Source organism: Phocoena phocoena, chromosome 8 (assembly GCF_963924675.1).
Source record: "Phocoena phocoena chromosome 8, mPhoPho1.1, whole genome shotgun sequence".
In the NCBI taxonomy this organism is placed as follows: domain Eukaryota; kingdom Metazoa; phylum Chordata; class Mammalia; order Artiodactyla; family Phocoenidae; genus Phocoena; species Phocoena phocoena.
In genome coordinates this window covers 64,757,869-64,784,365 of record NC_089226.1, presented here as the reverse complement: position 1 = coordinate 64,784,365, position 26,497 = coordinate 64,757,869, and the positions used below count along the sequence as shown (strand labels likewise).

Below are 26,497 nucleotides of genomic sequence, written 5' to 3'. Positions count from 1 at the left end.
ACTCTAGAACAGTCTTCCTTCAATGTGGCTTGCTCCTCAATGTAAAAGGTCATCTTGTCAGCATTCTTAAATACAACCAGTACTTCCTATAAGAATGGTTTTATATAAATTATATAAACTTGGGAAATAAGTTTAAACATTCAGACTAAACTCTTAAAATCCAAGAAACAAGGATCAGACAATGTTTGTTTACTTCTGTAAGGTATTTTCCTAAGTTCCTCAAAAGTTGTTAGCTGCATCAGTTTACATATTTGATATTCAAAACCAAGTTATTGTAGCTCTTTCCACATTTTACTTGTGAAATATCATTTTAGCATTTTTATTTTTGCCTTTTTATAACCTAATTTCCATTTACAAATAACATTATCATATGAAATCTATCACTCATGAATCGTATTTCTATGTGCACTTATAAATGTTACATCAGCATTTCAAACTAAGCTTTCATATTATTGAAAGACTGCATATCATTATGAAATAAATAAATAATATGTTGCTCCTGGAGAACTTTTGAAAGTTATGCTCCTGCTTACGAGGAACTTTTTTACTTCTCAAATTGGCACTAACTAAAACAAAATTTAAAATAACAGTTGTTGGTGAGGATGTAGTGAAAATGCCAGTCTCATTCTTATACACAGAATGTAAAAAAATTATTAATATCTTTCTAGTGAGCCCTTTGGCTTTGTGTGAGTCTTTAAAATTTTCATATTCTTTGATCCATTAGTTGTATATCTAAGAATTTTTCGGGCAAAAGTGAGATGAGGATAAAGATTTATATAGAAAAATGTTTTTTGTAGCATTATTTATAATAGAGAAAATAGAAAATGCATATTATGATCAAGGGCCCATTATAAAATATTAATAGTAAAGCATTATATAAATCTACGTTTAGTATTATCTCAATTCTGATGAAAAATACATGTATGAAAAAAGCCTAGGATAAAACGTTAACAGTAATTGTCTTCAGGTGTGGGATTATGGGTGATTTCTTCTTTATATTTTTATATATTCAAAAAATTTCCTGCAGTTAACATTTGTTAATTTTATAATTAGTAAAAATTAACGTGTTAAAATATTTTCTGAGCCTGCAATGCATGAAGTATGACATTCAGAACTGAATAAACAATATTGGAACACCTGGTTAAATATGATGAGATAAATAACATGCATTTCTCTCTTTTTTAAAAGAGAGGAGGGCGTCCCTGGTGGTGCAGTGGTTGAGAGTCCGCCTGCCGATGCAGGGGACACGGGTTCGTGCCCCGGTCCGGGAAGATCCCATATGCCGCGGAGCGGCTGGGCCCGTGAGCCATGGCCGCTGAGCCTGTGCGTCCGTAGCCTGTGCTCCGCAACGGGAGAGGCAGCAACAGTGAGAGGCCCGCGTACCACAAAAAAAAAAAAAAAAAAAAAAAAAAGAGAGGAGATGTAAGCTTAAAACAATTTCTGTCAATATTAACGAATCTATTAAAATAAACATTTAGCTCCATATGAGCTAAGTGCGAGGCATTCAGTATGCCAAGTACTTGGGCATATAAAGATGGTACTGAAAGAACAAGAAGCTTTCTGTCATTTCTTCTGTAAAGTTTTCCATAGTTTCTCTGCTACGTTAGGTTAGGTTCTCTTCTATCATTGTACTTACTATGATATACTGAAATTATCAGTTCATTTTTCTGTTTCTCCTAATAGCTTATCAGTTCCTTGAGGATAGGGGCCATATCTTTTTCATTGTGTATCCCAGTATCTAGTAATTTGTTGAATTAGCCTTGATGTGAATGTAAGAAGTGGTGATGCTTGAGGTGGATTTTGAAAACTGAATGCTTATGATAAATCACTTTTAGTTTACTTTACTCTTTTTTTTTTTTTTTTTTTTTTTTTTGCGGTACGCGGGCCTCTCCCTGTTGTGGCCTCTCCAGTTGCGGAGCACAGGCTCCGGACGCGCAGGCTCAGCGGCCATGGCTCATGGGCCCAGCCGCTCCGAGGCATGTGGGATCTTCCCGGACCGGGGCATGGACCCGTGTCCCCTGCATCGGCAGGCGGACTCTCAACCACTGCGCCACCAGGGAAGCCCTACTTTACTCTTAATGAAATCCTTTATTCTCCTATAATACGGGGTATGTGAAGAGTTACTATACTGCAGCAGTTGTCAATTGTAGTATATGTGCTGCCGAAGTGAGCACAGTTGTTAATTTTAATTGAGAATGTTTTCATTTTGCCTTTGTCAAACGTGACCTCAGTTTTAGCAGATAGTTCAGAGTTGGTCAGTAAAATGAACTTAACTTTCTGTTTATCTTTTAAAGGTAAGATTTGGTCATAAAGTGCTTTTAAAGTCTAGGTGAGGGCCGGGGGGAGTTCAGTTCACAGGGATGAGGATGAGAGATGATAGTGAATTTTTTTTTTTAAATTGAATCAGATGATCACCCTGACACTAAAAACCAGGAAAAGGTATCACAAAAAAGAAAACTATAGACCAGTATCACTGATGAACATAGGTGTAAAAATCCTGAACAAAATAGTAGCAAACAGAATCCAACAGCACATTAAAAGGATCATACACCATGATCAAGTGGGATTTATCTCAGGGATGCAAGGATTCTTCAATATATGCAAATCAATCAATGTGATACACCACATTAACAAATTGAAGAATAAAAACCATATGATCATCTCAATAGATGCAGAAAAAACTTTTGACAGAATTCAACATCCATTTATGATAAAAACACTTCAGAAAATGGGCACAGAGGGTACTTACCTCAACGTAATAAAGGCCATATATGACAAACCCACAGCAAGCATCATACTTAATGGTGAAAAACTGAAAGCATTTCCACTAAGATCAGGAGCAAGAAAAGGATGTCCACTTTCACCACTCTTATTCGACATAGTTTTGGAAGCCCTAGCCACAGCAGTCAGAGAAGAAAAAGAAATAAAAGGAATACAAATTGGAAAAGAAGTAAAACTGTCACTGTTTGCTGATGACATGATACTATACATAGAAAATCCTAAACATGCCACCAGAAAACTACTAGAACTAATCAATGAATTTGGTAAGGTTGCAGGATACAAAATTAATACACAGGAATCTCTGGTATTCCTATACACCAACAAAAATCAGAAAGAGAAATTAAGGAAACACTCCCATTTACCATTGCAACCAAAAGAATAAAATATCTAGGAATAAACCTGCCTAAGGAGGTAAAAGACTTGTACTCAGAAAACTATAGAACACTGATGAAAGAAATCAAAGATGACATAAACAGATGGAGAAATATACCATGTTCTTGGATTGGAAGAATAAATATTGCAAAAATGACTATACGACCCAAAGCAATCTACAGATTTAGTGCAATCCCTATCAAACTACCAATGGCATTCTTCACAGAATTAGAACAAAAATTTTACAATTCATATGGAAACACAAAAGACCCTGAATAGCCAAAGCAATCTTGAGAAAGAAAAATGGACTTGGAGGAATCAGGCTCCCCGACTTCAAACTATACCACAAAGCTACAGTAATCAGGACAGTATGGCAGTGGCCCCAAACCAGAAATATAGATCAGTGGTACAAGATAGAATGCCCAGAGATAAACCCACTCACATGTGGGCACCTAATTTACTACAAAGGAGGCAAGAACATACAATGGAGAAAAGGCAGCCTCTTCAATAAGTGGTGCTGGGAAACTGGACAGCTACATGTAAAATAAGGAAATTAGAACACTCCCTAACACCATACACAAAAATAAACTCCAAATGGATTAAAGACTTAAATGTAAGGCCAGACACTATAATACTCTTAGAGGGGGCGTCCCTGGTGGCGCAGTGGTTGAGAGTCCGCCTGCCGATGCAGGGGACACGGGTTCGTGCCCTGGTGCGGGAAGATCCCACGTGCCGCAGAGCGGCTGGGCCCGTGAGCTATGGCCGCTGAGCCTGCACGTCCGGAGCCTGTGCTCCACAGCGGGAGAGGCCACAACGGTGAGAGGCCCGCATACCGCAAAAAAAAAAAAAAAAAAAAAAAAAACTCTTAGAGGAAAACATAGGAAAAACACGCTTTGACATAAATCACAGCAAGATCTTTTCTGACCCACCTCCTAGAGTAATGGGAATAAAAACAAAAACAGATGAGACTTAATTAAACTTTAAAGCTTTTGCACAGCAAAGGAAACTATAAACAAGACAAAAAGACAGCCCTCAGAATGGGAGAAAATATTTGTAAATGAAACAACAGACAAAGGATTACTCTCCAAAATGTACAAACAGCTCATGGAGCTCAATATCAAAAAAACAAACAATCCAGTTAAAAAATCGGCAGAAGACCTAAATAGACATTTCACCAAGGCAGACATACAGATGGCCAAGAGGCACATGAAAAGATGCTCAACATCACTAACTATTAGAGAAATGCAAATCAAAACTTCAGTGAGGTATCACCTCACACCGGTCAGAATGGCCATCATCAAAAAATCTAGAAACAATAAATGCTGGAAAGGGTGTGGTGAAAAGGGAACTCTCTTGCACTGTTGTGGGAATGTAAATTGATATAGCAACTATGGAGGACAGTACAGAGGTTCCTTAAAAAACTAAAAATAGAACTACCATATGACCCAGCAATCCCACTCCTGGGCACATACCCTGAGAAAACCATAATTCAAAAAGAGACGTGCTACAGTGTTCATTGCAGCACTATTTACAATAGCCAGGACATGGAAGCAACCTAAATGTCCATCGACAGATAAATGGGTAAAGAAGATGTGGCACATATATACAATGGAATATTACTCAGCCATAGAAAAAAAGAAAATTGAGTTATTTGTAGTGAGGTGGATGGACCTAGTGTCTGTCCTACAGAGTGAAGAAAGTCAGAAAGAGAAAAAACAAATATCATATGCTAACACATATATATGGAATCTAAAAAAAAAAAAAAAAAAGGTACTGATGAACCTAGTTGCAGGGCAGGAATAAAGAGGTAGACATAGAAAATGGACTTGAGGACATGGGGTGGGAGGGCGAAGCTGGGGCAAAGTGAGAGTAGCATTGACATATATACACTACCGATATAAAATAGTTGGCTGGTGGGAAGCAGCAGCATAGCACAGGGAGATCGGTTCGGTGCTTTGTGATGACCTATGGGGGTGGGATGGGGAGGATGGGAGGGAGGCTCAAGAGGGAGGGGATGTGGGGACACGTGTGTGCATATGGCTGATTCGCTTTGTTGTGCAACACAAACTAACACAGTATTGTGAAGCAATTATGCTCCAATAAGGATCTATTAAAAAAAAAAAAGTAATGAAGCTATCAGGGAAGAAAAACAAAATTTGAATCAGGTGTTAAGGTTCCTTTACTTAGATGTCCAAATAATCAGAATGTTGTTGCTTTTACTTCAAAGTGAGTTGGAACAACATGTAGAACATGCAAACACATGAAGCTCTTAAAAAGGATTGCAGAGGGACTTCCCTGGTGGTCCCGTGGTTAAGACTCTGCACCCCCAATGCAGGGGGCCCGGGTTCGATCTCTGGTCAAGGAACTAGATTCCACATGCTGCAACTGAGAGCCCACGTGCTGCAACTAAAAGATCGCGCACACGGCAACGACGGTCCTGCTTGGGGCAACGAAGACCTGGTGCAGCCAAATAAATAAATAAATATATATATTTTAAAGTATGGCAAAAAGCAATTAGGCCTAACATGTACTCTCTAGCCCCAAATTACTCACAGATTATATCCCCAAAGTTCAACTTTAAGTTGATCTGGTTTTTAGTGTCACAGGGTAATTTTATAACAATAATGCTATATATAGTCCAATGGTCTTCAACCTGAGGCATTTTTGCCCCCCTAGAGCACATTTGGCAGTGACCTGGAGACATTTTTGGTTGTAACAACTTGGTGATTGTAGGTGGGGTGCTATTAACTTCTAGTAGGTTGAAGCTAAGGATGTTGCTAAACATCCTATAATGCACGGGATAGCTCCCAGCCCCCTGCCTCCAACCCAACAAGGAATTATCTGGCCCAAAATGTCAGTAGTGCTGATGTTGAAAAACCCTGTCTAGACAATGGTCAAGTTCCCAGGCCACTCTAAAAATCTTTATTTAACCCAAAACAGTGCTTATAACCCATAACTGAAGCTTAGTGCTAATGGTACCATTTCATTTGTCACTTAAAATTACTTTGTCTCCATAGAAAAGTTCTTCTTAAATATCAACTTGAGATACTGAGAAGACGGCTTTCCTTACTGGGAACAAAGTGCAGTTGCTCCCATGGTGTGGAGACTCCAATTTTAATGCCTCTGTCTGTTGTTCCTAGCTTTTCATACTTGTTACTCTTTTGAGAGTCTATAGGATAGGTATTGCCTATCATTTCAGTGTTATGTTTAGAAGGTTGTTTTAGACCCTTTAAAACTTGAAAATGTTTAATCAGTATATCAATTTATTCAACAAATATTCATTTAGAAATAAGTATTAATGAGTATTCAGATTTTTAAGTACCCTATAACCAAATTCACTTTGATTTTATTAATAGGGTCAGGAGCAGGTCTGGGGAAAATAATCCAGAGGTTTCCACAGAAGGACTGGGATGATACACCTTTTCCACAGGGAGTTGAACTGGTAAGTTGGTATTGTTTTATTGTACTTTTATAATGATATTTTTCTTTTCATGTTTCATTTATGGTTATATTTATGTTGCAGTTACTTTTAAATAATTTGGTGATTTAACTGTAACACATTATTAGAAATAATTGCCCTAATACAGTAAATTTTGAATATACTGATTCTGGAATGTCTGTTTTGCTGTTCTTTTTCCTGTTTAATCTTCTCTTTAATATTAAAGATGAAATAGATGATTTTTATATACCTGGAAGCTGAAAAATTCCTCTGATTCTTTTAGTCACAATCTTAGCCTAGTAACTTCAGTGATAGTGTGTCACTAATCAAATATTTATTATATTTTTTTCTGAAAATTTCTAGGTCGTTGATTTAGTGACAACTAAACAAAAACACAGACAAACGAAACCAAAGGTTGGTTTAATAGTGACCAGTCATGGTTTGAGTTTGGCCTTGAAATCAGAATCTGAATTCTTTCTTTCTAGTTACAGAATCTGTATGTTGCTTTATAATAGTGCAGTTCAACTGCTTTATTTTTGTCAGCCGTTTTAAAGGAATTTAATGGTGGAGCATAATTTGTGATGACCAGGACATTCTGTCTGGTGGTGGATCTATGGTGGTAAAATGAGAGACTGAGAAGATGATCACTAAAGTATTTTTCAATATGACTATAAAGTTTAGAGAATGCATATATGTGTGTATGTTTGTGTATTCACTTATATATTGTGTGTACGTTTACATACACACACATATACATGAGCAGTGTTCATCAAAGCAGTTCTTGTTGAGCGATCATTTGGTATAATATGACAATGAAGAGGAGACTGCCTGGGTTGAAATCCCACCTGTACGGTATGACTTCTGACAAGTTACTTAACTTCTTTGAACAGCCGTCTTCATCTATAAAATGAGGATCATGATAATACTAATCTCATAGGGTTACTGCAAAGGTAAAATGGGAAAAATATAAATAAAATGCTTAAAACAGTGTCTTCCATAAAGTAAGTGCTCAATAAATGAGGTAGCTTGTTAATGTTATTATTGTTACTGTCATTGTTGCTGTTTGTTTGACATATTGCAGCACCTCCCCCAGAGGAAGAATTGTTCATTCTCTTGTTAGCCTGGATCAGAAATATTTATTAGGAATAAAACTGATGTTGAAAATTATGAATTTTCTTGTCCTAGCAAATGAGTGTCCATTTCTGCCTCGCTGAGGATAAAAGGTACATTTCTAAATGCTTAATTTTGATTGTTAAATCCAGTTTTGTAAAGAAGGCTGTGGGTTCTGTAGACACACAGAGAGGGTAAACCTTGAGTTTAGGCATTAAAAATGGGGAAAGAACGTGAGGATCTTTGAGATAATAGAAAATACATAGTGGTCTCTGCCCCCAGTTCCTGGCACAGAGCTTCTGGAGTCAGTCTAATTTCCTAAGTGTTATGAGTGTCTTTGATCCCGGTTCCTGACACAGGGTTCCTGAAACCTTTGTAAGTTCCTGGGTGATATGAATGTCTTTTGTTCTAATGAGGCGACTCTGGGTGGGCTCCTGGATGGCTCCTGGATGGGAGCTGGTCACTGGAAAGACCAAGCCATGATTAGAAGCTTGGAATTTTCAGCTCCATCTGCTATTCTGTTGAAAAGGGAGAAGGGCTGAAAATGGAATTAATGATTGATCATGCCTACGTGACGACGTCACCATAAAAATCCCCGAAGTTGGGATTCGGAGAGCTTCCAGGTTGGTGAAACATGCACCTACTGGGAGGGTGATGCACCCCAACTGTACAGAGAGAGAAATTCATATGCTTGGGACCCTCCCAGACCTCACTCTGTGTATCTCTTCATCTGGCTGTTCATCTGTATTCCTTATCATATTCTTTAATAAACTGGATAATGTAAGTAAAATGTTTTCCCGAGCTCTGTGAGCCACTTGAGTGAATTAATTGAATCCAAAGGGATGGAGGTCACGGGAACCTCCGATTTATAGCCAAGTCGTACAGAAGTTGTACTACTGTACAACCTACTTGCAATTGATATCTGAAGTGGGGGTCAGTCTTGTGGGACTGAGCCCTTAACCTTAATCAGTGAGTTAAATTGTAAAATTGTAGGACACCCAGCAGGTGTTGTGAATAATTGCTTGTTTGGGGGGGAAGAAACCCCACACTGGGTGACTAGAAGTGTCAGAAGTCAAGTGTTCTGGGTAAGGTAAAAGTTACCACACAGATGGAGGAGAAAAGTAGGTTTTTAAGAGAGCCCTTGTATTCCTTTCTGTTCTCTTCCACATGCCTGCAAATAGTAGTAATTGGTCTTATGGTGTGGATAACTGGTGTTTGTACTATTAAAGCTTTTAAACTCTGCTTCACTGTCCTTTTTAGTAATGATTGAAAGGGGAAAATTTTGGTACTGGAGACCTTTTAGAACTTTTTGTGAGTTCCTACCTCCCCTCACATCAATGTGTGGATGGATATAAACTACATCAGTTTGAAAATATGAACAGTGAACCACCTTCATAAATTTCAAGAACAGCAGACATTATTGGGTCAGAAAGAGATCATGATTTGACTCTAGCTATTTAGCTATGACTGAGCAGGAATAATTTTTGTGTTTTGAAAGCTAAGGCATAGATACTGTGATGCCTCTGATATTTCTCCAGTAGTGATGGAGAGACACATGTTGATTTTAATAGTTAGTAAATGGATATTTTTTCTTTGTGTGACAGACACTCCCATGTTCAAGTGCTGTCAGTATCTCTCCAATAACAAGTAGAGCCGTGTGTTGCTGGATTGGTGAAACCGAGGTGTTAAGAGGTAGCATAACTTTTCCTCACCTAAGATTTTCCTAGATGACATCTTGGCTGATTCTTCGTGAAGCATTTCAAGATTTTGGGAGCCAGATTCATATTTAAAGAATAGTTGAAGTGCTGGATTACATTGGGAATTTTTTCTTTTAATTTTTTCGTAACTGATAGCAATTCTCATCCTCTAATGTCTATTGTGCTTTGTCAGGTACAGAATAAATTTGTTTATCTAACAAAGCCCATTTTTAATTTTTATTTAAAATTTTTAAAAATTTTATTGTATTTTTTTATCTTTTGGCTGCACTGTGTGGCACGTGGGATCTTAGCTCCCCGACCAGGGATGGAACCCGTGCCCCAGCAGTGGAAGCACAGAGTCTTATCCACTGGATCACCAGGGAGGTCCCCAAAGCCCATTTTTAAAACATAATAGAACATTAACTGTTAAGTTTTTGTTGTCTTATTATTTATGGCTTTGTGCTTTACTTTATATGTTAGGGAGGTGCAACTATTCTGCATGTTAACAGCAATAACTTGAGTAACTGTGATATACTGTGTGATCTAGAGCAACTCCTGCAACTTCAAGACCAGAGATAGGCCTAATAAAATTTTACTCTAATTGAAGGTGATTTGGCTCAGAGCCTAGGTGGTTTTTTGATTCCAGGGTGGTGGTGAGACCCTTTTGTGATGATTTACATGGAAAAAAAATCTTACCCTACCAAGGTGGTAGTAGCGGAACAAGTTTTTAGCATGTAACATTAATGTTAATATCTAACAGTTACATACAATTCACAGACTGTGATGAACTCACACATTAGATGATTAGAGGTAGTATATCTAATTTAAAGGTAGGTAAATTGAGGATTAGGAAGTTTTCAACGATTTCACTAAGGTCTAGCAGCTCAGATGCAGCAGAGCTAGCATTCAAACCCAAGTTTTTTGACTCTTAGTCTCAGCCAAGATCTGAGAATATTCTGAGAGTATTCTCAGAGTGACACTTTAAGCTATGGTTAGCATTTGGACTTTAATGTAAATGCAAGATCTGAAAACAGGATTCTATAATTTGGAAGAACTGAGGTTCAGAAATGTTTAAAAGCATGCTGTGTTAAAAGAATGCTGTGTTGCCTCTTCAATAAGTGCTGCTGGGAAAACCAGACAGCTACATGTAAAAAATGAAGTAAGAATACTCCCTAACACCATACACAAAAATAAACTCAAAATGGATAAAAGACCTAAATGTAAGACCAGACACTATAAAACTCTTAGAGGAAAACATAGGCAGAACACTCGATGACATAAATCACAGCAAGATCCTTTTTGACCCACCTCCTAGAGAAATGGAAATAAAAACATAAATAAACAAATGGGACTAATGAAACTTAAAAGCTTTTGCATAGCAAAGGAAGCCATAAACAAGACCAAAAGACATCCTCAGAATGGGAGAAAATATTTGCAGATGAAGCAACTGACAAAGGATTAATCTCCAAAATTTACAAGCAGCTCATGCAGCTCAATATCAAAAAACAAACAACCCAATCCAAAAATGAGCAGCACACCTAAATAGACATTTCTCCAAAGAAGGTATACAGATTGCCAACAAATACATGAAAGAATGCTCAACATCACTAATCATTAGAGAAATGCAAATCAAAACTACAATGAGGTATCACCTTATACCAGTCAGAATGGCCATCATCAAAAAATCTACAAACAATAGATGCTGGAGAGGGTGTGGAGAAAAGGGAACCAATGTAAATTGATATAGCCACTATGGAGAACAGTATGGAGGTTCCTTAAAAAACTAAAAATAGAACTACCATTCAACCCAGCAATCCCACTACTGGGCATATACCCTGAGAAAACCATAATTCAAAAGAGTCTTGTATCACAATGTTCACTGCAGCTCTATTTACAATAGCCAGGGCATGGAAGCAACCTAAGTGTCCATTGACAGATGAATGGATAAAGAAGATGTGGCACATATATACAATGGAATATTATTCAGCCATAAAAAGAAATGAAATTGGGTTATTTGTAGTGAGGTGGATGGACCTAGAGTCTGTCCTACAGAGTGAAGTAAGTCAGAAAGAGAAAAGCAAATACCGTATGCTAACACATATATATGGAATCTAAAAAAAAAAAAATTGGTTCTGAAGAACTTAGGGGCAGGACAGGATTCAAGATGCAGACGTAGAGAATGGACTTGAGGACACAGGGAGGAGGAAGGGTAAGCTGGGACAAAGTGAGAGAGTGGCATGGACATATCATACACTACCAAATGTAAAATAGCTAGTGGGAAGCAGCCACATAGCACAGGGAGATGAGCTCGGTGCTTTGTGACCACCTAGAGGGGTGGGATAGGGAGGGTGGGAGGGAGATGCAAGAGGCACTGGATTTGGGGATATATGTATATGTATAGCTGATTCACTTTGTTATAAAGCAGAAACTAACACACCATTGTAAAGCAATTATACTCTAATAAAGATGTTAAAAAAAAAAAGAAGGCTGTGTTATTAGAAACCAACTTCACTTATCTTTTTCGGAGGATAAACCTGGGTTCAGAGCATAGTATTAGACTTGAAATTATTTTCTGTTGCCATCTTTCCTGCCCACACAACAAGTATTTCATGTATTTAAATTCTAAATGAAAGGTATTGTAAACAGTGCTGCAGTGAACATTGGGGTGCACGTATCCTTTCGAACCATGTTTTTCTCTGGATATATGCCCAAAAGCCAAGACATAGAAGCAACAGATGAATGGATAAAGAGGATGTGTACATATATACCATGGAATATTACTCAGCCATTAAAAAGAATGAAATAATGCCATTTGCAGCAACATGGATGGACCTGGAGATTATCATACTAAGTGAAGTATTGGTAAGTCAGACAAAGACAAATATCATATGATATCACTTATATGGGGAACCTAAAAAAAAATTTTAAAAAATGATACAAATGAACTTATATGAACAAAACAGAAACAGACTGACAGATTTAGAGAATGCACTTATGGTTACCTGAGGGGAGAGATAGATTGGGAGTTTGGGATTGAGATGTACACACTGCTATATTTAAAGTAAAATTCCTTTCCATGAAAAAAAATAAATGAAAGGTAATTCTGTTCAGAATGAAGACTAAACTTTATGACTTGTGGAAAAGGATTTAAGGCATTCATTTGCTAATAAGTCAAATCCCAAATTTAATTTAGAGGATGCTGAATTTAGTCTTGCTGCTTTTGTGTAAAGAAATTGCCTTCTCTTTCTTTTCTTCTATTGAGAAATGCTGAACTTTAATTTGGATGGTTTTTAAAAATAAAAATATGAAAATAAGCTAAACCAAACATAATGACTGCTTTTCCAATTCTGGGATATTTTTATCTTTTTCTTGTGCCTTTTAGGCATACATGGAAACCACAGACAGTCATATAAATAAAGTTTCAGTTAATTTTAGCGACAATATTTCAAAGAAAATTTAAGAATTGTTTTGCAGAGGCATTCTATGGCTAACAATCTATTTCTGATTATGGGAAGAAATATTTTTATTGGCTTGGTTTTGGGCATCAACAAAATAGTATTGTTTAGGCACTAGCTCTTTTTAAAGATGCCCTGTCTCAGAAGTGAATTTTTTTATATCATAATTCAGAAAACATGCCACCATCTTCACTAGGGAATGCCTGCACTGAGGCATTTGTAAATCTTTCTGATTTTTTTAGAAGTCTAAAGTACTGTGATAAAAAATGTTGTGGCTTGAGTAAAAGAGGATTAACTGTGTCGTTAGAATTTATAAATTTGAGGTTCTTAAGATATTAGCTCATTTATTTAAGTTATAGACTAATGATTTGACTCCCTTCAGCATGAATCCAGTTTTCTGTAATTATAAGTATAGATTGGGGAGAAGAGGTAAAAAAATCTTGTATTCAGCATTCTGCAGTTGTAACATAGAAGTAGCCTTAGTATGGGATGCTATTTGAGGGCAGAGAAGTAAGTATAAGTATCATGTAATATTTTAATTCTTTTAGTTGTTTAGAATGCATTGAATACCGCAAATCGGCTAGCAGTTGTCCATCTGACCTAGATATAAATACTGTTTGGTCAGGAAACTGAGTGTAGAAAGGACGGAAGAGAATTTTCTCCCCTCTTTGTAGAGGAATATGCGTGAAAGGAGAATGAGAAAGGTAGTGAACATACTGGATGACAGAATCAGGGTTCACAAAGATTTTAAAAGGCTGGAGTTATGGGCCCTTTATATAAGAGGATTAAATATAATAGGTGAAAATGTAGGTCCTGCATGTGAGTATAAAAAACTGGCTGTATAAGTAATATTTAAAATAAAGATAGGCTGGATACTTTCCCAGCCAGAGAGATTTGAGATAAGAAGACAGCTAAAAATAAAAAATATATAATTATAAACGAGACCTATGAAAGATACTGTAGGTAGCATCTAAAGCCTCTGTGCTGAGGTAGGGTGCTTGGTGATGAATTTAGTTTTAAAGCTGGTGTAAAGGATGTGTGGGAGAACTCTTGATTTTGCATAGAGTTGAGGCTGAAAACAAGAACATTGCTATGAAGTATGAAGACATGGCTTTTTTAAATTTATTTTTTAATTGAAGTATAGTTGATGTACAGTGTTGTGTTAATTTCTGCTATACAGCAAAGTGACTCAGTATTCTATGAGTAGTCTATGAGAATACTCAATGTATTCTATTCCATTACGGTTTATCCCAGGATATTGAATATAGTTCCCTATGCTATACAGTAGGACCTTGTTGTTTATCTATTCTATATGTAATAGTTTGCATCTACTAACTCCATACTCCCAGTCCATCTCTCCCATACCACCCCCCACATGGCAACCACAGTCTGTTCTCTGTGTCTGTTTCTGTTTCATAGGTTCATTTGTGCCATATTTTAGATTACACATGTAAGTGATATCATATGGTATTTCTCTTTCTCTTTTTGACTTACTTCACTTAGTATGACAATCTCCAGTTGCATCCATGTTGCTGCAAATCGTATTATTTTGTTCTTTTTTATGACTGAGTAGTATTCCATTGTATATATGTACCACATCTTCTTTATCCGTTCCTCTGTCAATGGATATTTAGATTGTTTCATGAAGACATGGCTTTTGAAACATACTAGGGACTACAAAAAGGACTTTTAAAGTTATGTTCACAGCAAAGCAAGTGGATACAAATGGGGTTTAAGCTGGAAAGTGGTGGTTTGAGCTCACATTTTTGTTTCCTACTCCCAAAGACACAGTTGTCTCTTTGAAGTGATAAAACTGCATAGCAGGTAGGAACTCCATCCTGTAGATGGAGTCTAGAGGATGCATCTGAGATAGTGGATTCTCTCAGCATCTCTGAGGTAGAAGCTAGTCAGTCTTGGTGTTACTCTTCTCACATTCCTTGATGCTTACTAAGGTGGTTTGTTATACTGTACTAGACTTTCAGTAGCTTACAATTCTGCTTATTTTACTAATGTATTGATAGCCTCAGTTATGCTAGAGAATCACCTACCCAGTCTCCATGGTCTGCTCTCAGAACCACCTCAGGAGAGGTTTTCTTGCCATGTTGGGGTCCTGCTATCCATAATGCTTTGACGCCATAGTGAACTTCCTGAAGAAGACGTAGAACTACAGTACACAAGCCTGACCTACTACAAATTCATGTTGTTTGCAAACGGCCTGGCCCCGTTACCACACAGAATACTGCTACTGATCTCTCATTTAACTGTCTGTCATATCACCACTATGGGTTGTTCTATACTTTTTAATGTCCAGTTCCTTGTTCAATTCTTCATTTTCCATTGATCCCAGGTATTAACTTTAAAAAGTCTTTTCTTGAGTTTATTTCTTAGCTATTATCCTATTTCTTCTTCATTATAAAATGTTTCAAATGATTCTTCTTCATTTGCTGTCTCTATTTCTATTAGAGACTGGTGTGGTACTCTGGAAGCAATATGGGATCTGAAACTTTAAAATCTTAAGCAAAGTTAATTTATCTTTCTGATAATACTGCTTTTCCTACAGGACTGTTATCAGGTGATTGTCTATTAATATTGTAATAAGCTATAATGTTATGATTTCTTGCTGTCCACTCGCATCTCTTACATCCATCTCACCCACATTTCAGAGGTTTATTCTGAAGTACACTTTATGTCCTCTCCATTCTGAAATCACAAAGTTGAAGTATAGTAATATTTTCTGAATTCATTAAGTTAATAAATACTAGATGTTATAATAGGTGAACCTTGAAACCTTAGTTGCTAGAATGAAACAAGCTTTTTTCTTCTTACTTGCATAATCACTTACTTGATTAGTGACAGTGGTGTAGACAGGAGTGTGGTTTGCTGTCTTCAAAGTGTGGTTCTCAGGGTCATCTTGGGCATCAACATTCAGTTGGCAGAGTAGTAAAAGAAAGCATGGAGGTGGGTTTTATGGGGTAGGCCTGGGAGGCTGTATACATCACTTCTATCCTGTTCCATTCATCAGAAATCAGTCATTTAACCACAGTTAACTGTAATGGGAGTTTGGCAAATAAAGCCTAGATGGGTGCCTAGGAGAAAAGTGAAACAGATTTAGTGAACAACTACCTTTCTTCTGCCACAGTGTTCTTGCTGAAGTTCAGAGGCCTTTTCCCTTATTTTAATTCTCCTTGACCACTTTATTTTTCGACATCATTAATTCAGTCTTTGTGGTAAAATAAAAAATGAACACTGTATTTAGTTTTTGTCTCAGTTCCTGGCACAAAGTTCCTGAGATCTTTGGAATTTACTGTCTTTTGTATGCTAATGAGATGGCTTATGAATTTAGGGAACCCTAGGTAGCTTCAGGAAGGGGGCTGATGTGCCACAGGAACCAACCATGTGGTTAGAGGTTTGGAAATTTCAGCCCCACTGGGGAGGGGAGAGGGGCTGGAGATTGAGTTCAATCACCAATGGCCAACGAGCTTATCAATCATGCTTACCTAATGAAGCTTACATAAAAACCCCTAGATGAAGGGATATAGAGATCTTCCAAGTTGGTGAACACATCTATGTGCTGGGAAGGTAGTGTGATTGGAGAAGGTGTGGAGGCTCTGTGTCACCCCCTCCCTCCATACCTTGACTTATCTATCTCTTCTATTTGGCTCTTTTTGAGTTATATACTTTACAGTAAACTGTTAAGTGTAGGTAAAGTGTTTTTCTGAGTTCAGTGAGCTGTCCTAGTGAATTATTGAACCTGAGGGGGACAGTCATGTGAGCCCCTGAATTTGTAGTCTGCAGGCAGAAGTGTGGATAACTTGGTCATCCCTTTTGCAGCTGGCATCTGGAGTGAGGGCAGTCTTGTGGGGCAGAGCCCTGACCCCTTGATTGTGGGGTCTGCACTGATTCTGGGAAGTTAGTGTCATAAATGAATTGAATTGTTGGACACCCAGTTGGTATTGGGAAAAAACACATACTTGGTGTCAGAGAAAATACAACAGTCTTCATCATGCTAATTTTCTCTTAATGTCAGTTAATTCTCTTCCATTTTTCCCTATTTTTGTTTTATTTTGTTTTTGTGGCCCCCTTACTACAGACTTTCTGTAAGATTCAGTTTTCATTTTTTGGGTATTTTGTTTTCTCTGGGAAGTGATGGTATCACTATTCTGTCAGTCTTTGGTACTTGAATCCTAGTCATGCCTGTGATTATTGTTTTCTGCAATTCCTGTAATCTAAGTGTATAGCCTACATGTCTCAGACAGAGCTAAGCCATATTTTGGTATCTCTTTCTAATACCGGACTTCTAATGTGGGGTGAGCTCTGGTAACAAATAGCCTTGGAAGGTTAATCAAAGTTAGTTCTTGCCTAATTTCACTTGTAGCAATTTGTCCTATAGCAGAACTGACACTTGGATAAATAATATATATTATTCAAACCAGAATGCTTTTGAGAGTGAAAGGTAGTGAATCGGAAAACATGCATCCTGAACAAATTGATTTTTATGGTTACTTATACATATGCATGTGTAAAGTTATTCAAGGCAAAAAATTGGAAACTACCTAAATGTCTATCAGTAGGTGACTGATTGAATTAGTAGTGCCACAGTCATTCATCAGAATATAATGCAACTGTTAAAAAGTATGATAGAAGATGGCCAACAAGCAGATGAAAAGATGCTAATGTCACTAACCATTAGGGAAACGCAAATCAAAACAGCAGTGAGCTTCACACCTATTACGACGACTAATATAAAAAAACACAAAGTGCTGGCAAAGATGTGGAGAAATTACAGTCCTTGTGTACTGTTGGTGGGAATGTAAAATGGTACAGCTACCGTGGAAAATGATAGGGCGGTTCCTCAAAAAATTGAGAACGGAATTACTGTATGGTCCAGCAATTTCACTTCTGGGTATATACCCCAAAGAACTGAAAGCAGGGACTCAAATAGATTTTTTGTTCACACGTTCATAGTGGCATTATTCACCACAGCCAAAAGCAATCCAGGTATCCACTGACAGATAAATGGATAAACAAAATGTGGTATATACATACAATGAAATATTACTCAGCCTTAAAAATGAAGGGGATTCTGACATGTGCTACAACATGGATGAACCTTGAGGACATTATGCTAAGTCTGTGGATATAGATTTTCAGTTTTGCAAGAAGAAAAGTGTTCTGGAGAGTGATTGCAGGACAGTATGAATGTACTTGACACTACTGAATGCACATTTAAAAATGGTTAAGATGATAGATTTTATGTTATGTATATTTTACTACTATTAAAAACTTTTTAGAAAAATATGACCTAGAGCTTTGTTCAGTGACGTGAATCAGTCTCTAAGACACATTGTATAGCAAGTAGCCAAAGAATTTGGAGAAGAAAGAACAAAGTTGGAGGACTTGTACTACCTGGTTTCAAGGCATACTGTAGAGCTCAGTATTCAAATGTGGTATTGGCTTAAGGATTGTCTTTTGTAGATCCATGCTACAGTCTAGAAGCAAACACACACATTATGGTAAATATATATTCAATAAAGTTGCCAAGGTAATTCAGTTGTGAAAAAGATAGGGTTTTCAACAAATGGTGCTGAAACAACTGAATGTCCATTTGGAAAAAAAAAAAGCCTTGACCCTGCCTCACAACCTACAGAAAAATTAATTTGAAGTAGATCATAGACTAAATGTAAAAGCTAAAAGTATAAAGGTTTTTAAAGGAAAACTTAGGAGAACATCTTTGCAACCTTTAGTTAAGCAGAGACTTTAAATAGAACACCAAAAGCATGAACAAATAAAGTTTACCTGGAATGCTTGAAAACTCTTGAAAAATAGTGTATCATCATGCAGAAAAGGTGGACAGTCGGATAATAAGAAGTCCCATTTTGTTTCATAGATTTCACTTGGATCTACAGAATCTCTGAATCCTACTTGGACCTTCTGTTTCTTGCTATTTACCTTTAGTGAGGAGGAGGAGACTGGAAGAAATGAGGGGACATAGGAGATTCTAGCAGCAATCCACCTAGGGTCTCAGAGCAAAGTTTTCTCAGGTGTTACCTATTCTGCCGAGCCAGGTTTTCTTTGTCCAGCCAGAAATTTGGATATATTCAAATTTGTGGGGCGACTTTTATAAATAGAACTTCTTTATCAAAATTTTAATTGCTATACATGGTAGCCAACTTTAGATATAAAAACATTACTATATGTGAAAGACTTTGCGATATGGAGGAAAGAATATTGAACTCTGGGATTTTATTTATCTGTCTGTATCAGTATATATACCTATATATAGATATATAATTTGATTAAGAAAGGCAACAGCTATTTAGAGAACATCAACTCTCTAGGTCATATAATCTATTTTCAGTGGTATATAAGGAATGATATTTTGATACTATCCATCCCCCCACACCCCAGTTCTTGTTCTAATCAAGTTCTTTGGTGATCCAGACATACTATTTACTGCATGAAATATGTTCACATCTTTTTTCTTGAGTTTGTATTGTGCTTTGAGTATTCATGTGGAACTTTCCCTGCTATGGATATGGTCATTTTTCTTATAACTTAACAAATGTGTCAGTTTTAAAAAATGAAGTATTTGGTGGCCTCTAGTGGTACTTATGTGTCTATAAAAAGTCACTGATATCACCAATGTACAGAATTTTAGGTGGAGAGTTACTAAGTTGACAAAACTTACTGAAGAAAAGTTTTTTAATCTTTGAGAACTAAAAGTTTATTAATCAGTTATAAATCTATCAGTGATGTGGCTGTATCTGTTATAGTAAATTTTATCTTTCCTTACTTTGAAGACATGCCTTGAAATTATATATATATGTGTGTGTGTGTGTGTGTGTGTGTATATATGTGTGTGTGTGTAATACATATGTCGTTTTTTAAAATAAAATTATTTATTTATATATTTTTTATTTTTGGCTGCCTTGGGTCTTCGTTGCTTTGCACGAGCTTTCTCTAGTTGCGGTGAGCAGGGGCTCCTCTTCGTTGCGGTACGTGGGCTTCTCATTGCGGTGGCTTCTCTTGTTGCGGAGCACGAGCTCTAGGCACGCGGGCTTCAGTAGTTGTGGCATGTGGGCTCAGTAGTTGTGGCTTGCAGGCTCTAGAGCACAGGCTCAGTAGTTGTGGCGCACAGGCTTAGTTGCTCCGCGGCATGTGGGATCTTCCTGGACCAGGGCTGGAACCCATGTCCCCTGCATTGGCAGGCGGATTCGTTTTGTACTTATGTCAGCAGTAGTTTACTATTGCATTTTACTGAAATGTGTCTATAAAGGGGATGGTAGAATGATTTCTGACATCTCCTTAAATATAATAAAAGCTAAAAATAGGGCCAATATTTCATAAGTTAATCATAAAGATAATCAATCCGTAGTAAAGTTTCTTTCTTTCTTTCTTTTTTTTTTTTTTTGTGGTACGCGGGCCTCTCACTGCTGTGGCCTCTCCCGTTGCGGAGCACAGGCTCCGGACGCGCAGGCTCAGCGGCCATGGCTCACAGGCCCAGCCGCTCTGCGGCATGTGGGATCTTCCCGGACCGGGGCACGAACCCGTGTCCCCTGCATCGGCAGGCGGACTCTCAACCACTGCGCCACCAGGGAAGCCCTAAAGTTTATTTCTTTAAACAGCTAACTTTAGCTAGCTTAAAGATGCTTTAAGTTAGGCTAAGAATTATCCAGAATCTGAAATATATGTGGAAATTTAGATCATTTCATAAGTTGGGAAAATTTGTATAAATTCAAGCTTTGGAAAGCTAAAGAGAAAAGTGACAATTCTAGGTAAGTTGAATTTATTTTAAGTGCTAAAATTTGTCTCCATTTGTGTTAAAAATTAGATATTGAAATCCAGGTCATATAGCTACTTACTATTGGCTGAGATGATAACAAAAACCCCTGGTCTTTTGACTCTCTGCTAAAGCTTTTCTAAAACTAAGCTAAAATACTCTATTCTTGTGTTAGATGAGGTAAGCTGATTTTTAAAAAGTTTTTTTCTTTTTCTGTTTCTTTTAAAAAAATTAAGATAAGTCTTATTCTAATTAGGAAGGTTTAACTGGCATTGGAAAGACATGAATAGAAAAGTGTTAACTTTAAAACAATAAAATCAAAAGGGTCTAATGATACAAATCTTTGGTAATTAAGGAGCTAGCAGCTTTTATTTCTTCCAAAGATGGACTGTATTTACAAGAAACACACCATAGTATGAGTGAACTCAGAATAACTTTGATTATGACAGCCTTAGTGTTCTAATGAAATAGATTCTACTATTGGGTTCATAACTGACTGGAAGATCTCGTTAAGCCTAGTAAGATCTTCAGTATATTTCTCCAATTCAGTACTATGTACTTACTTTGGAAATAGGAATAAACTGCTGTAAAACTTAAATGGGAAGTGCTATCAATTTATGAATTAATTGTGGTTTCCATTGTTTGTGGCTTCCATTGTTTGAGGTTTACTGGGCTCTTTCCCCAGGCAGTGACTGCTTTTCCTGAGACTTCTGAGCACTGATAAACAAGATGAGGTAGAATCTTGGATTCTGGTTAAATGTTTTACTTTCTGGCAGGTCAGAGAGGTGGAAGGAGAGACATTATCTGAGTTGAAAAGAGCCACAGGAAGGCTCCCTGCTCATAAGTAATATCGATATTTTCTATTTATTCCATCAGCTAGAAATTCTTTTAAACTGAATGTGCCTTCTTTAAAATTTCTGGAATATGCATTTCAATTTCATGTGAATATTTACTTATATTAATATTGTTCTATCTAGGTAATGCCTGTAATCTTATTTCACAGAACAGCCTGTTGTTGCCTCTTGGTGATGGTGACAACTTTAAGTAGAATGATGTGATGCTGTTGTTACTAAAAGTGAAAAATTGTTTCCTAAACATGAAAAAGGGGTAGGGGTGGCGTCCAGAAATTAATACCTTAGATATAGATCTCTAGTGATTTTTATTTTATTAAATTAAAAAAAATTTTTAAATGGAGGTATAGTTGACTTACAATATTATGTAAGTTTCAGGTATACAGCATAGTGATTCACAATTTTTAAAGGCTTTATTTCATTATAGTTATTATAAAATATTTGCCCTATTCCCTGTGCTGAACAATATATATTTGTAGCTTATTTATTTTATACACTGTAGTTTGTACCTCTTAATCCCTTACCCTTATCTTGCCCCTCTTTCTCTCCCCACTGGTAACCGCTGGTTTGTTCTTTTTTTGTGAGTTTGTTTCTTTTTTGTTATATTCACTGGTTTGTCTTATTTTTTAGATTCCACATATAAGTGATAACTTATAGTATTTGTCTTTCTCTGTCTGATGTATTTCACTTAAGCGTAATACCTCCAAGTCCATCCATGTTGTTGCAAATGGCAAAATTTCATTCTTTTCAATGGCTAAGTTGTATTCCATGGTATATACACACCACATCTTCTTTATCCATTCATCTGTTGATGGACAGTTTAGTTGCTTCTGTATCTTAGCAGTTGTAAATAGTGCTGCTATGGACATTGGGTGCAATCTTTTTGAATTAGTGTTTTTGTTTTCTTTGGATATATACCCAGGAGTGGAATTGCTGGATCATATCTGGTGATTTTTAAAATAAAGATTATTAAAGTGCTAGCTTGTGAGTACTTACGAAAAACTTTTTTTTTTGTAGTTTGCTCATCTGTCCAGAATTTTGCTTTAAAATTTATAGCCATTTTGAAAATTTGGCTATGATTTAATGCTAGTTCATTCATTTAACAGATATTTATTGAACACTTACTATGTGTCAGTCACTGAGATGGGTGTTGATGATATGGCAGTGAAGCAGATAAAATCCCTGTCTTCTTAGAACTTAAATTTATAGTAGAGAATGGACTGACACTAACTATAATGAATAAGTAAATTATATGGTACTTGAGAAGGATAAGTACTATTAAAAAATAAGAAAGTATTGGCAGGAATAGTGTAGCCCATTAGTTTATAAGTAATCAAGGCAGCCAGTTACCTGTTGCTGCTTGCCAGATAGCCTAAGGAAAGCAAATGAGCTAGGTTAACTAGCTTTTAGAGTTCTGCATAGTTTTGATTTTACACAGCAAATTGTAACATACTTTAATCTCACCAAATTATTATAGAAAATATCTTTAATATGAAGTAGTGATGGATGTTAGTTTCTTGGATTAAAGTAGCCAAAAATTATTCAGACAGGTGAGTTGTACACAACTGTGATTATAACTTCCTGTAATCAAATAGGTTACACATTTAGTGTGCAATCTATTTGTATATGATACACTATTTTTTAAAATATTTGTATTCCATTCAAGACAAAGAAAAGAGTAGAGAGATTTATCACACATTGGCAGTTTATCATTAAAGCGAGTTAGGCACAAGTAAAAAAAAATCTTATGTATTTCTAAATTAATTCTGTAACTGAGCAGTTGCTTAACTGTTACAGGACTTTCCAATTTGAGGCTTCTAAGGAAAAAAAATTATTCTATGTACTTTTTAAAAAATATATTTGTTTTTAAAATATATATGTTTTTAAGTAATATATTTACATTTGTTTTTTTTGTTTTTTTTTTTTTTGGCTGCGTTGGGTCTTCGTTGCTGTGCGTGCGCTTTTCTCTCTAGTTGTGGCGAACGGGGACTACTCTTCATTGTGGCGTGGGCTTCTCATTGTGGTGGCTTCTCTTGTTGTGGAGCACAGGCTCTAGGGCGCGTGGGCTTCAGCAGTTGCAGTGCGCGCGCTCAGCAGTTGTGATGCAGGGGCTCTAAAGCGCAGGCTCAGTAGTTGTGGCGCACGGGTTCAGTTGCTCCGTGGCACGTGGGATCTTCCCAGACCAGGGCTCGAACCCGTGTTGCCTGCCTTGGCAGGAGGATTCTTAACCACTGCACCACCAGGGAAGTCCCTCTATGTACTTTTGATACTAGGGGATTTTCCCCCTTAGTTATTTGTTAGTGTACATAACACAGCATTTAAAGATTTATTCTTTTAATACAATCCATAGACTTGATAATTTTTTTAGATTAATCTAATTGTCTAGTTTCAAAATATAGAAATATATAAATAAGGTTAATTTGTCCTTTAGGATCTGTAATGTTTAGTGATTCTCTTTTACTCATTTTTCTTTCTTTTTTCCTGCTTGACAAAGATTTGTATAGAAAGACTGACTGATGGGTTATGATGCAGCCTCTAGTAACTGGTAGACATCTCTCTAAAGGTTCTTCCTATAATTAAGTGTGACCCTCATTTAAAATCTTCACTGGGGTAATGATAAAAATGTCATGTGATCTTAGGGTTTGGAAAGGACCTTAAAGGTTTCCTGGTCAAATTCCAGCCTCCTTTTTGATGGTTAAATTAGTTTGTATACAATAGTCTTTTCCAAATGGTCATGTAGCTTCCAGTGATTCATCCTTAAGTATGTTCTTAGTGCCTGTTAGGTGCTGGACAATGTGTTGGGTGCTGGGGATACAACAGTAAATAAGACAGATGTGGCCCATGCCCTCAGATTCAGTCTAATAGCATTTTTTTAGTGACGATAAACTTGCTCTTGTATATGTATTCACCTTCATAGTTTTTTTTTTTTTTTTTTTTTTTTTTAATGCGTTACGCGGGCCTCTCACTGTTGTGGCCTCTCCCGTTGCGGAGGACAGGCTCCGGACGCGCAGGCTCAGCGGCCATGGCTCACGGGCCCAGCCGCTCCGTGGCACGTGGGATCTTCCCAGACCGGGGCACGAACCCGCGTCCCCTGCATTGGCAGGCGGACTCTCAACCACTGCGCCACCAGGGAAGCCCACCTTCATAGTTTTATACACATCATCTTCAAGGGTCTTGTTCTACTTCACAAATTTATAAGAACATTAGCCTGACCTATTCAGGTTAATATTCCAGTTGTTGTTCCTGTACTTGGAAATACTATGTTTTTCTCCTTCGAAATCCTGTTTCTAAATTTGTATTAAAATATATACATACTCATGTTCTTTTTTTCAAAAGTTGGTAGTTCTAAAATGTTTAGATGTGTTGGTAAATTACAAATATAAGACTCTTAACCTAATAAATTGGACTTTCTAGACCATATGCAGGGCAGAATGTTAAATCTTACCTATCCTATTTAATTATTTTATACTAAGAGTGAGATTTCAGACACTTACATGATCTAGTTGAAAGTGATTAAATGGGGATCTGGTCCATGTAATGCTGGATGTTACACTATGTACATGTACATTTAGGATCTTAATTCAGTTGCCTTCTGCTTTTCAAAAAGAAATTTCAACTAGGACAAATCTTTGGACATTATTTTTGGCTAGCTTTGTAACAGATCATATTAGAGACCAGAGACTAGTGCCAGCTATTGCTAGTAGAGTCATGAGCTCTTGCTACTGCTCTGGCAGTCATTTTTAGAGGTGTTAGTTGCAGTGCTGCAAGGGTATGAAAACATTACAAGAACATGGTATAATGAGAAGTTAATATACTCCATATCACACCATATTAATATCTGTGGCAAGTTTCAAATACCAATATTGATGTATTTTATAATCTCAAATCACCTTAGCCCTCTGGTTCAGGTAGCTACTCCTATATGTGGAGGTAAGAGCTCAATAATTGAATAAAGTCACTCAGTGGTCAGTTACCAAGCAGCTAGATGAGGCTTTTCTTCCAGATTTAAAACAGGAATAAAATAGGAGGGTCCAAGGTGTAGGTCAGAATTAGCTACTATTTCTTTCTGTCTCTCAAGAGAAAGAGCAGAAGATAGCACTCCCCACATCCTAGCACAAAGGTAGCTGGGAAGTGAGGAACCCATATGAAGGACCTTCAAAGGTGTTCTCGGGCTTTGGATGGCTCTCTGGCTTGGAATAGATTAGAATTTATGAAGGCTGAGAGCAAATAAGCTGCGGTAGGTTAGTGTGGAACTTGCCAAGCGATGCTCTGTGCCACTTGGCTGGGCCATCAGTGTGTTGAGGTATTGAGACCACTGATGTGAGCAGTCTTGATTTACCATGTGTGCTGTGTAAATAACATCTGTGTTGTAGGAAGTGAAAAAGTTTGGAGAGCACTGTGATTTATCCTATGCTGTGGACTGCTTTCAAGCTTGTTGACCTCTATTTTTATTTGTTTCTCTCTGTTTGGTAAAGTCCTTTTTAAAGTCTCCAAACTGTCTCGTTGATGCTCATTGGAACCAAAATGGATTAAAGGAAGCACTATGCTCCCTTGAGGGTCATAATTTATGATTATGGTAATTGAAGTGAGAGCACCCTACCCCCAAGTGTAAAGTTTAAAAGATCACTTGATCCAGCTACCTTTCTCTCCTATAGATTTTATTTCTAGTGCTAAAACCTTAAAGTCTCTGTGTTTCATTTGAATAGGGAGTATATTAGTACATTTTTAAAGTTTTGCTTACCCAGTGTTTTGGTATATATCTGGAAGGGAATATTAATATATAGGCTAAAGAGATGGGCTGAAATTAATAAGGAGAACTTTTATGGGGAAACATAAAATATTTTACTATAATTATGCCTCATAAAACTAATATAAGAGGCCTGCAGTTCGGTTGGCATGAGCTATTGGCTTCTTAAAAAGCTGATGCAGTTCTTGGCTACAGAATCGCCAGGATAATAATAGGAGTGGAAATGGAGTATGTATTTAATTGACAGGGTTTGGTTGGATGACTA

General features: G+C 37.0%; 1 protein-coding gene across 4 annotated transcripts in view; it reads left to right on the top strand.

Moving 5' to 3' along the window:
• The window catches only part of SBF2 (SET binding factor 2), a 459,215-nt gene that overhangs the window by 77,449 nt on the left and 355,269 nt on the right, over window positions 1-26,497 (top strand). For 3 of the 4 annotated variants that reach the window (XM_065882548.1, XM_065882549.1, XM_065882546.1), the window contains exon 2: window positions 6,510-6,595. In XM_065882548.1, the coding sequence (XP_065738620.1) occupies window positions 6,510-6,595 (86 nt within the window). Of the gene's footprint in view, window positions 1-5,488; window positions 5,498-6,509; window positions 6,596-26,497 lie in introns of all 4 variants that reach the window. The other variant, XM_065882547.1, reaches the window with a different exon arrangement.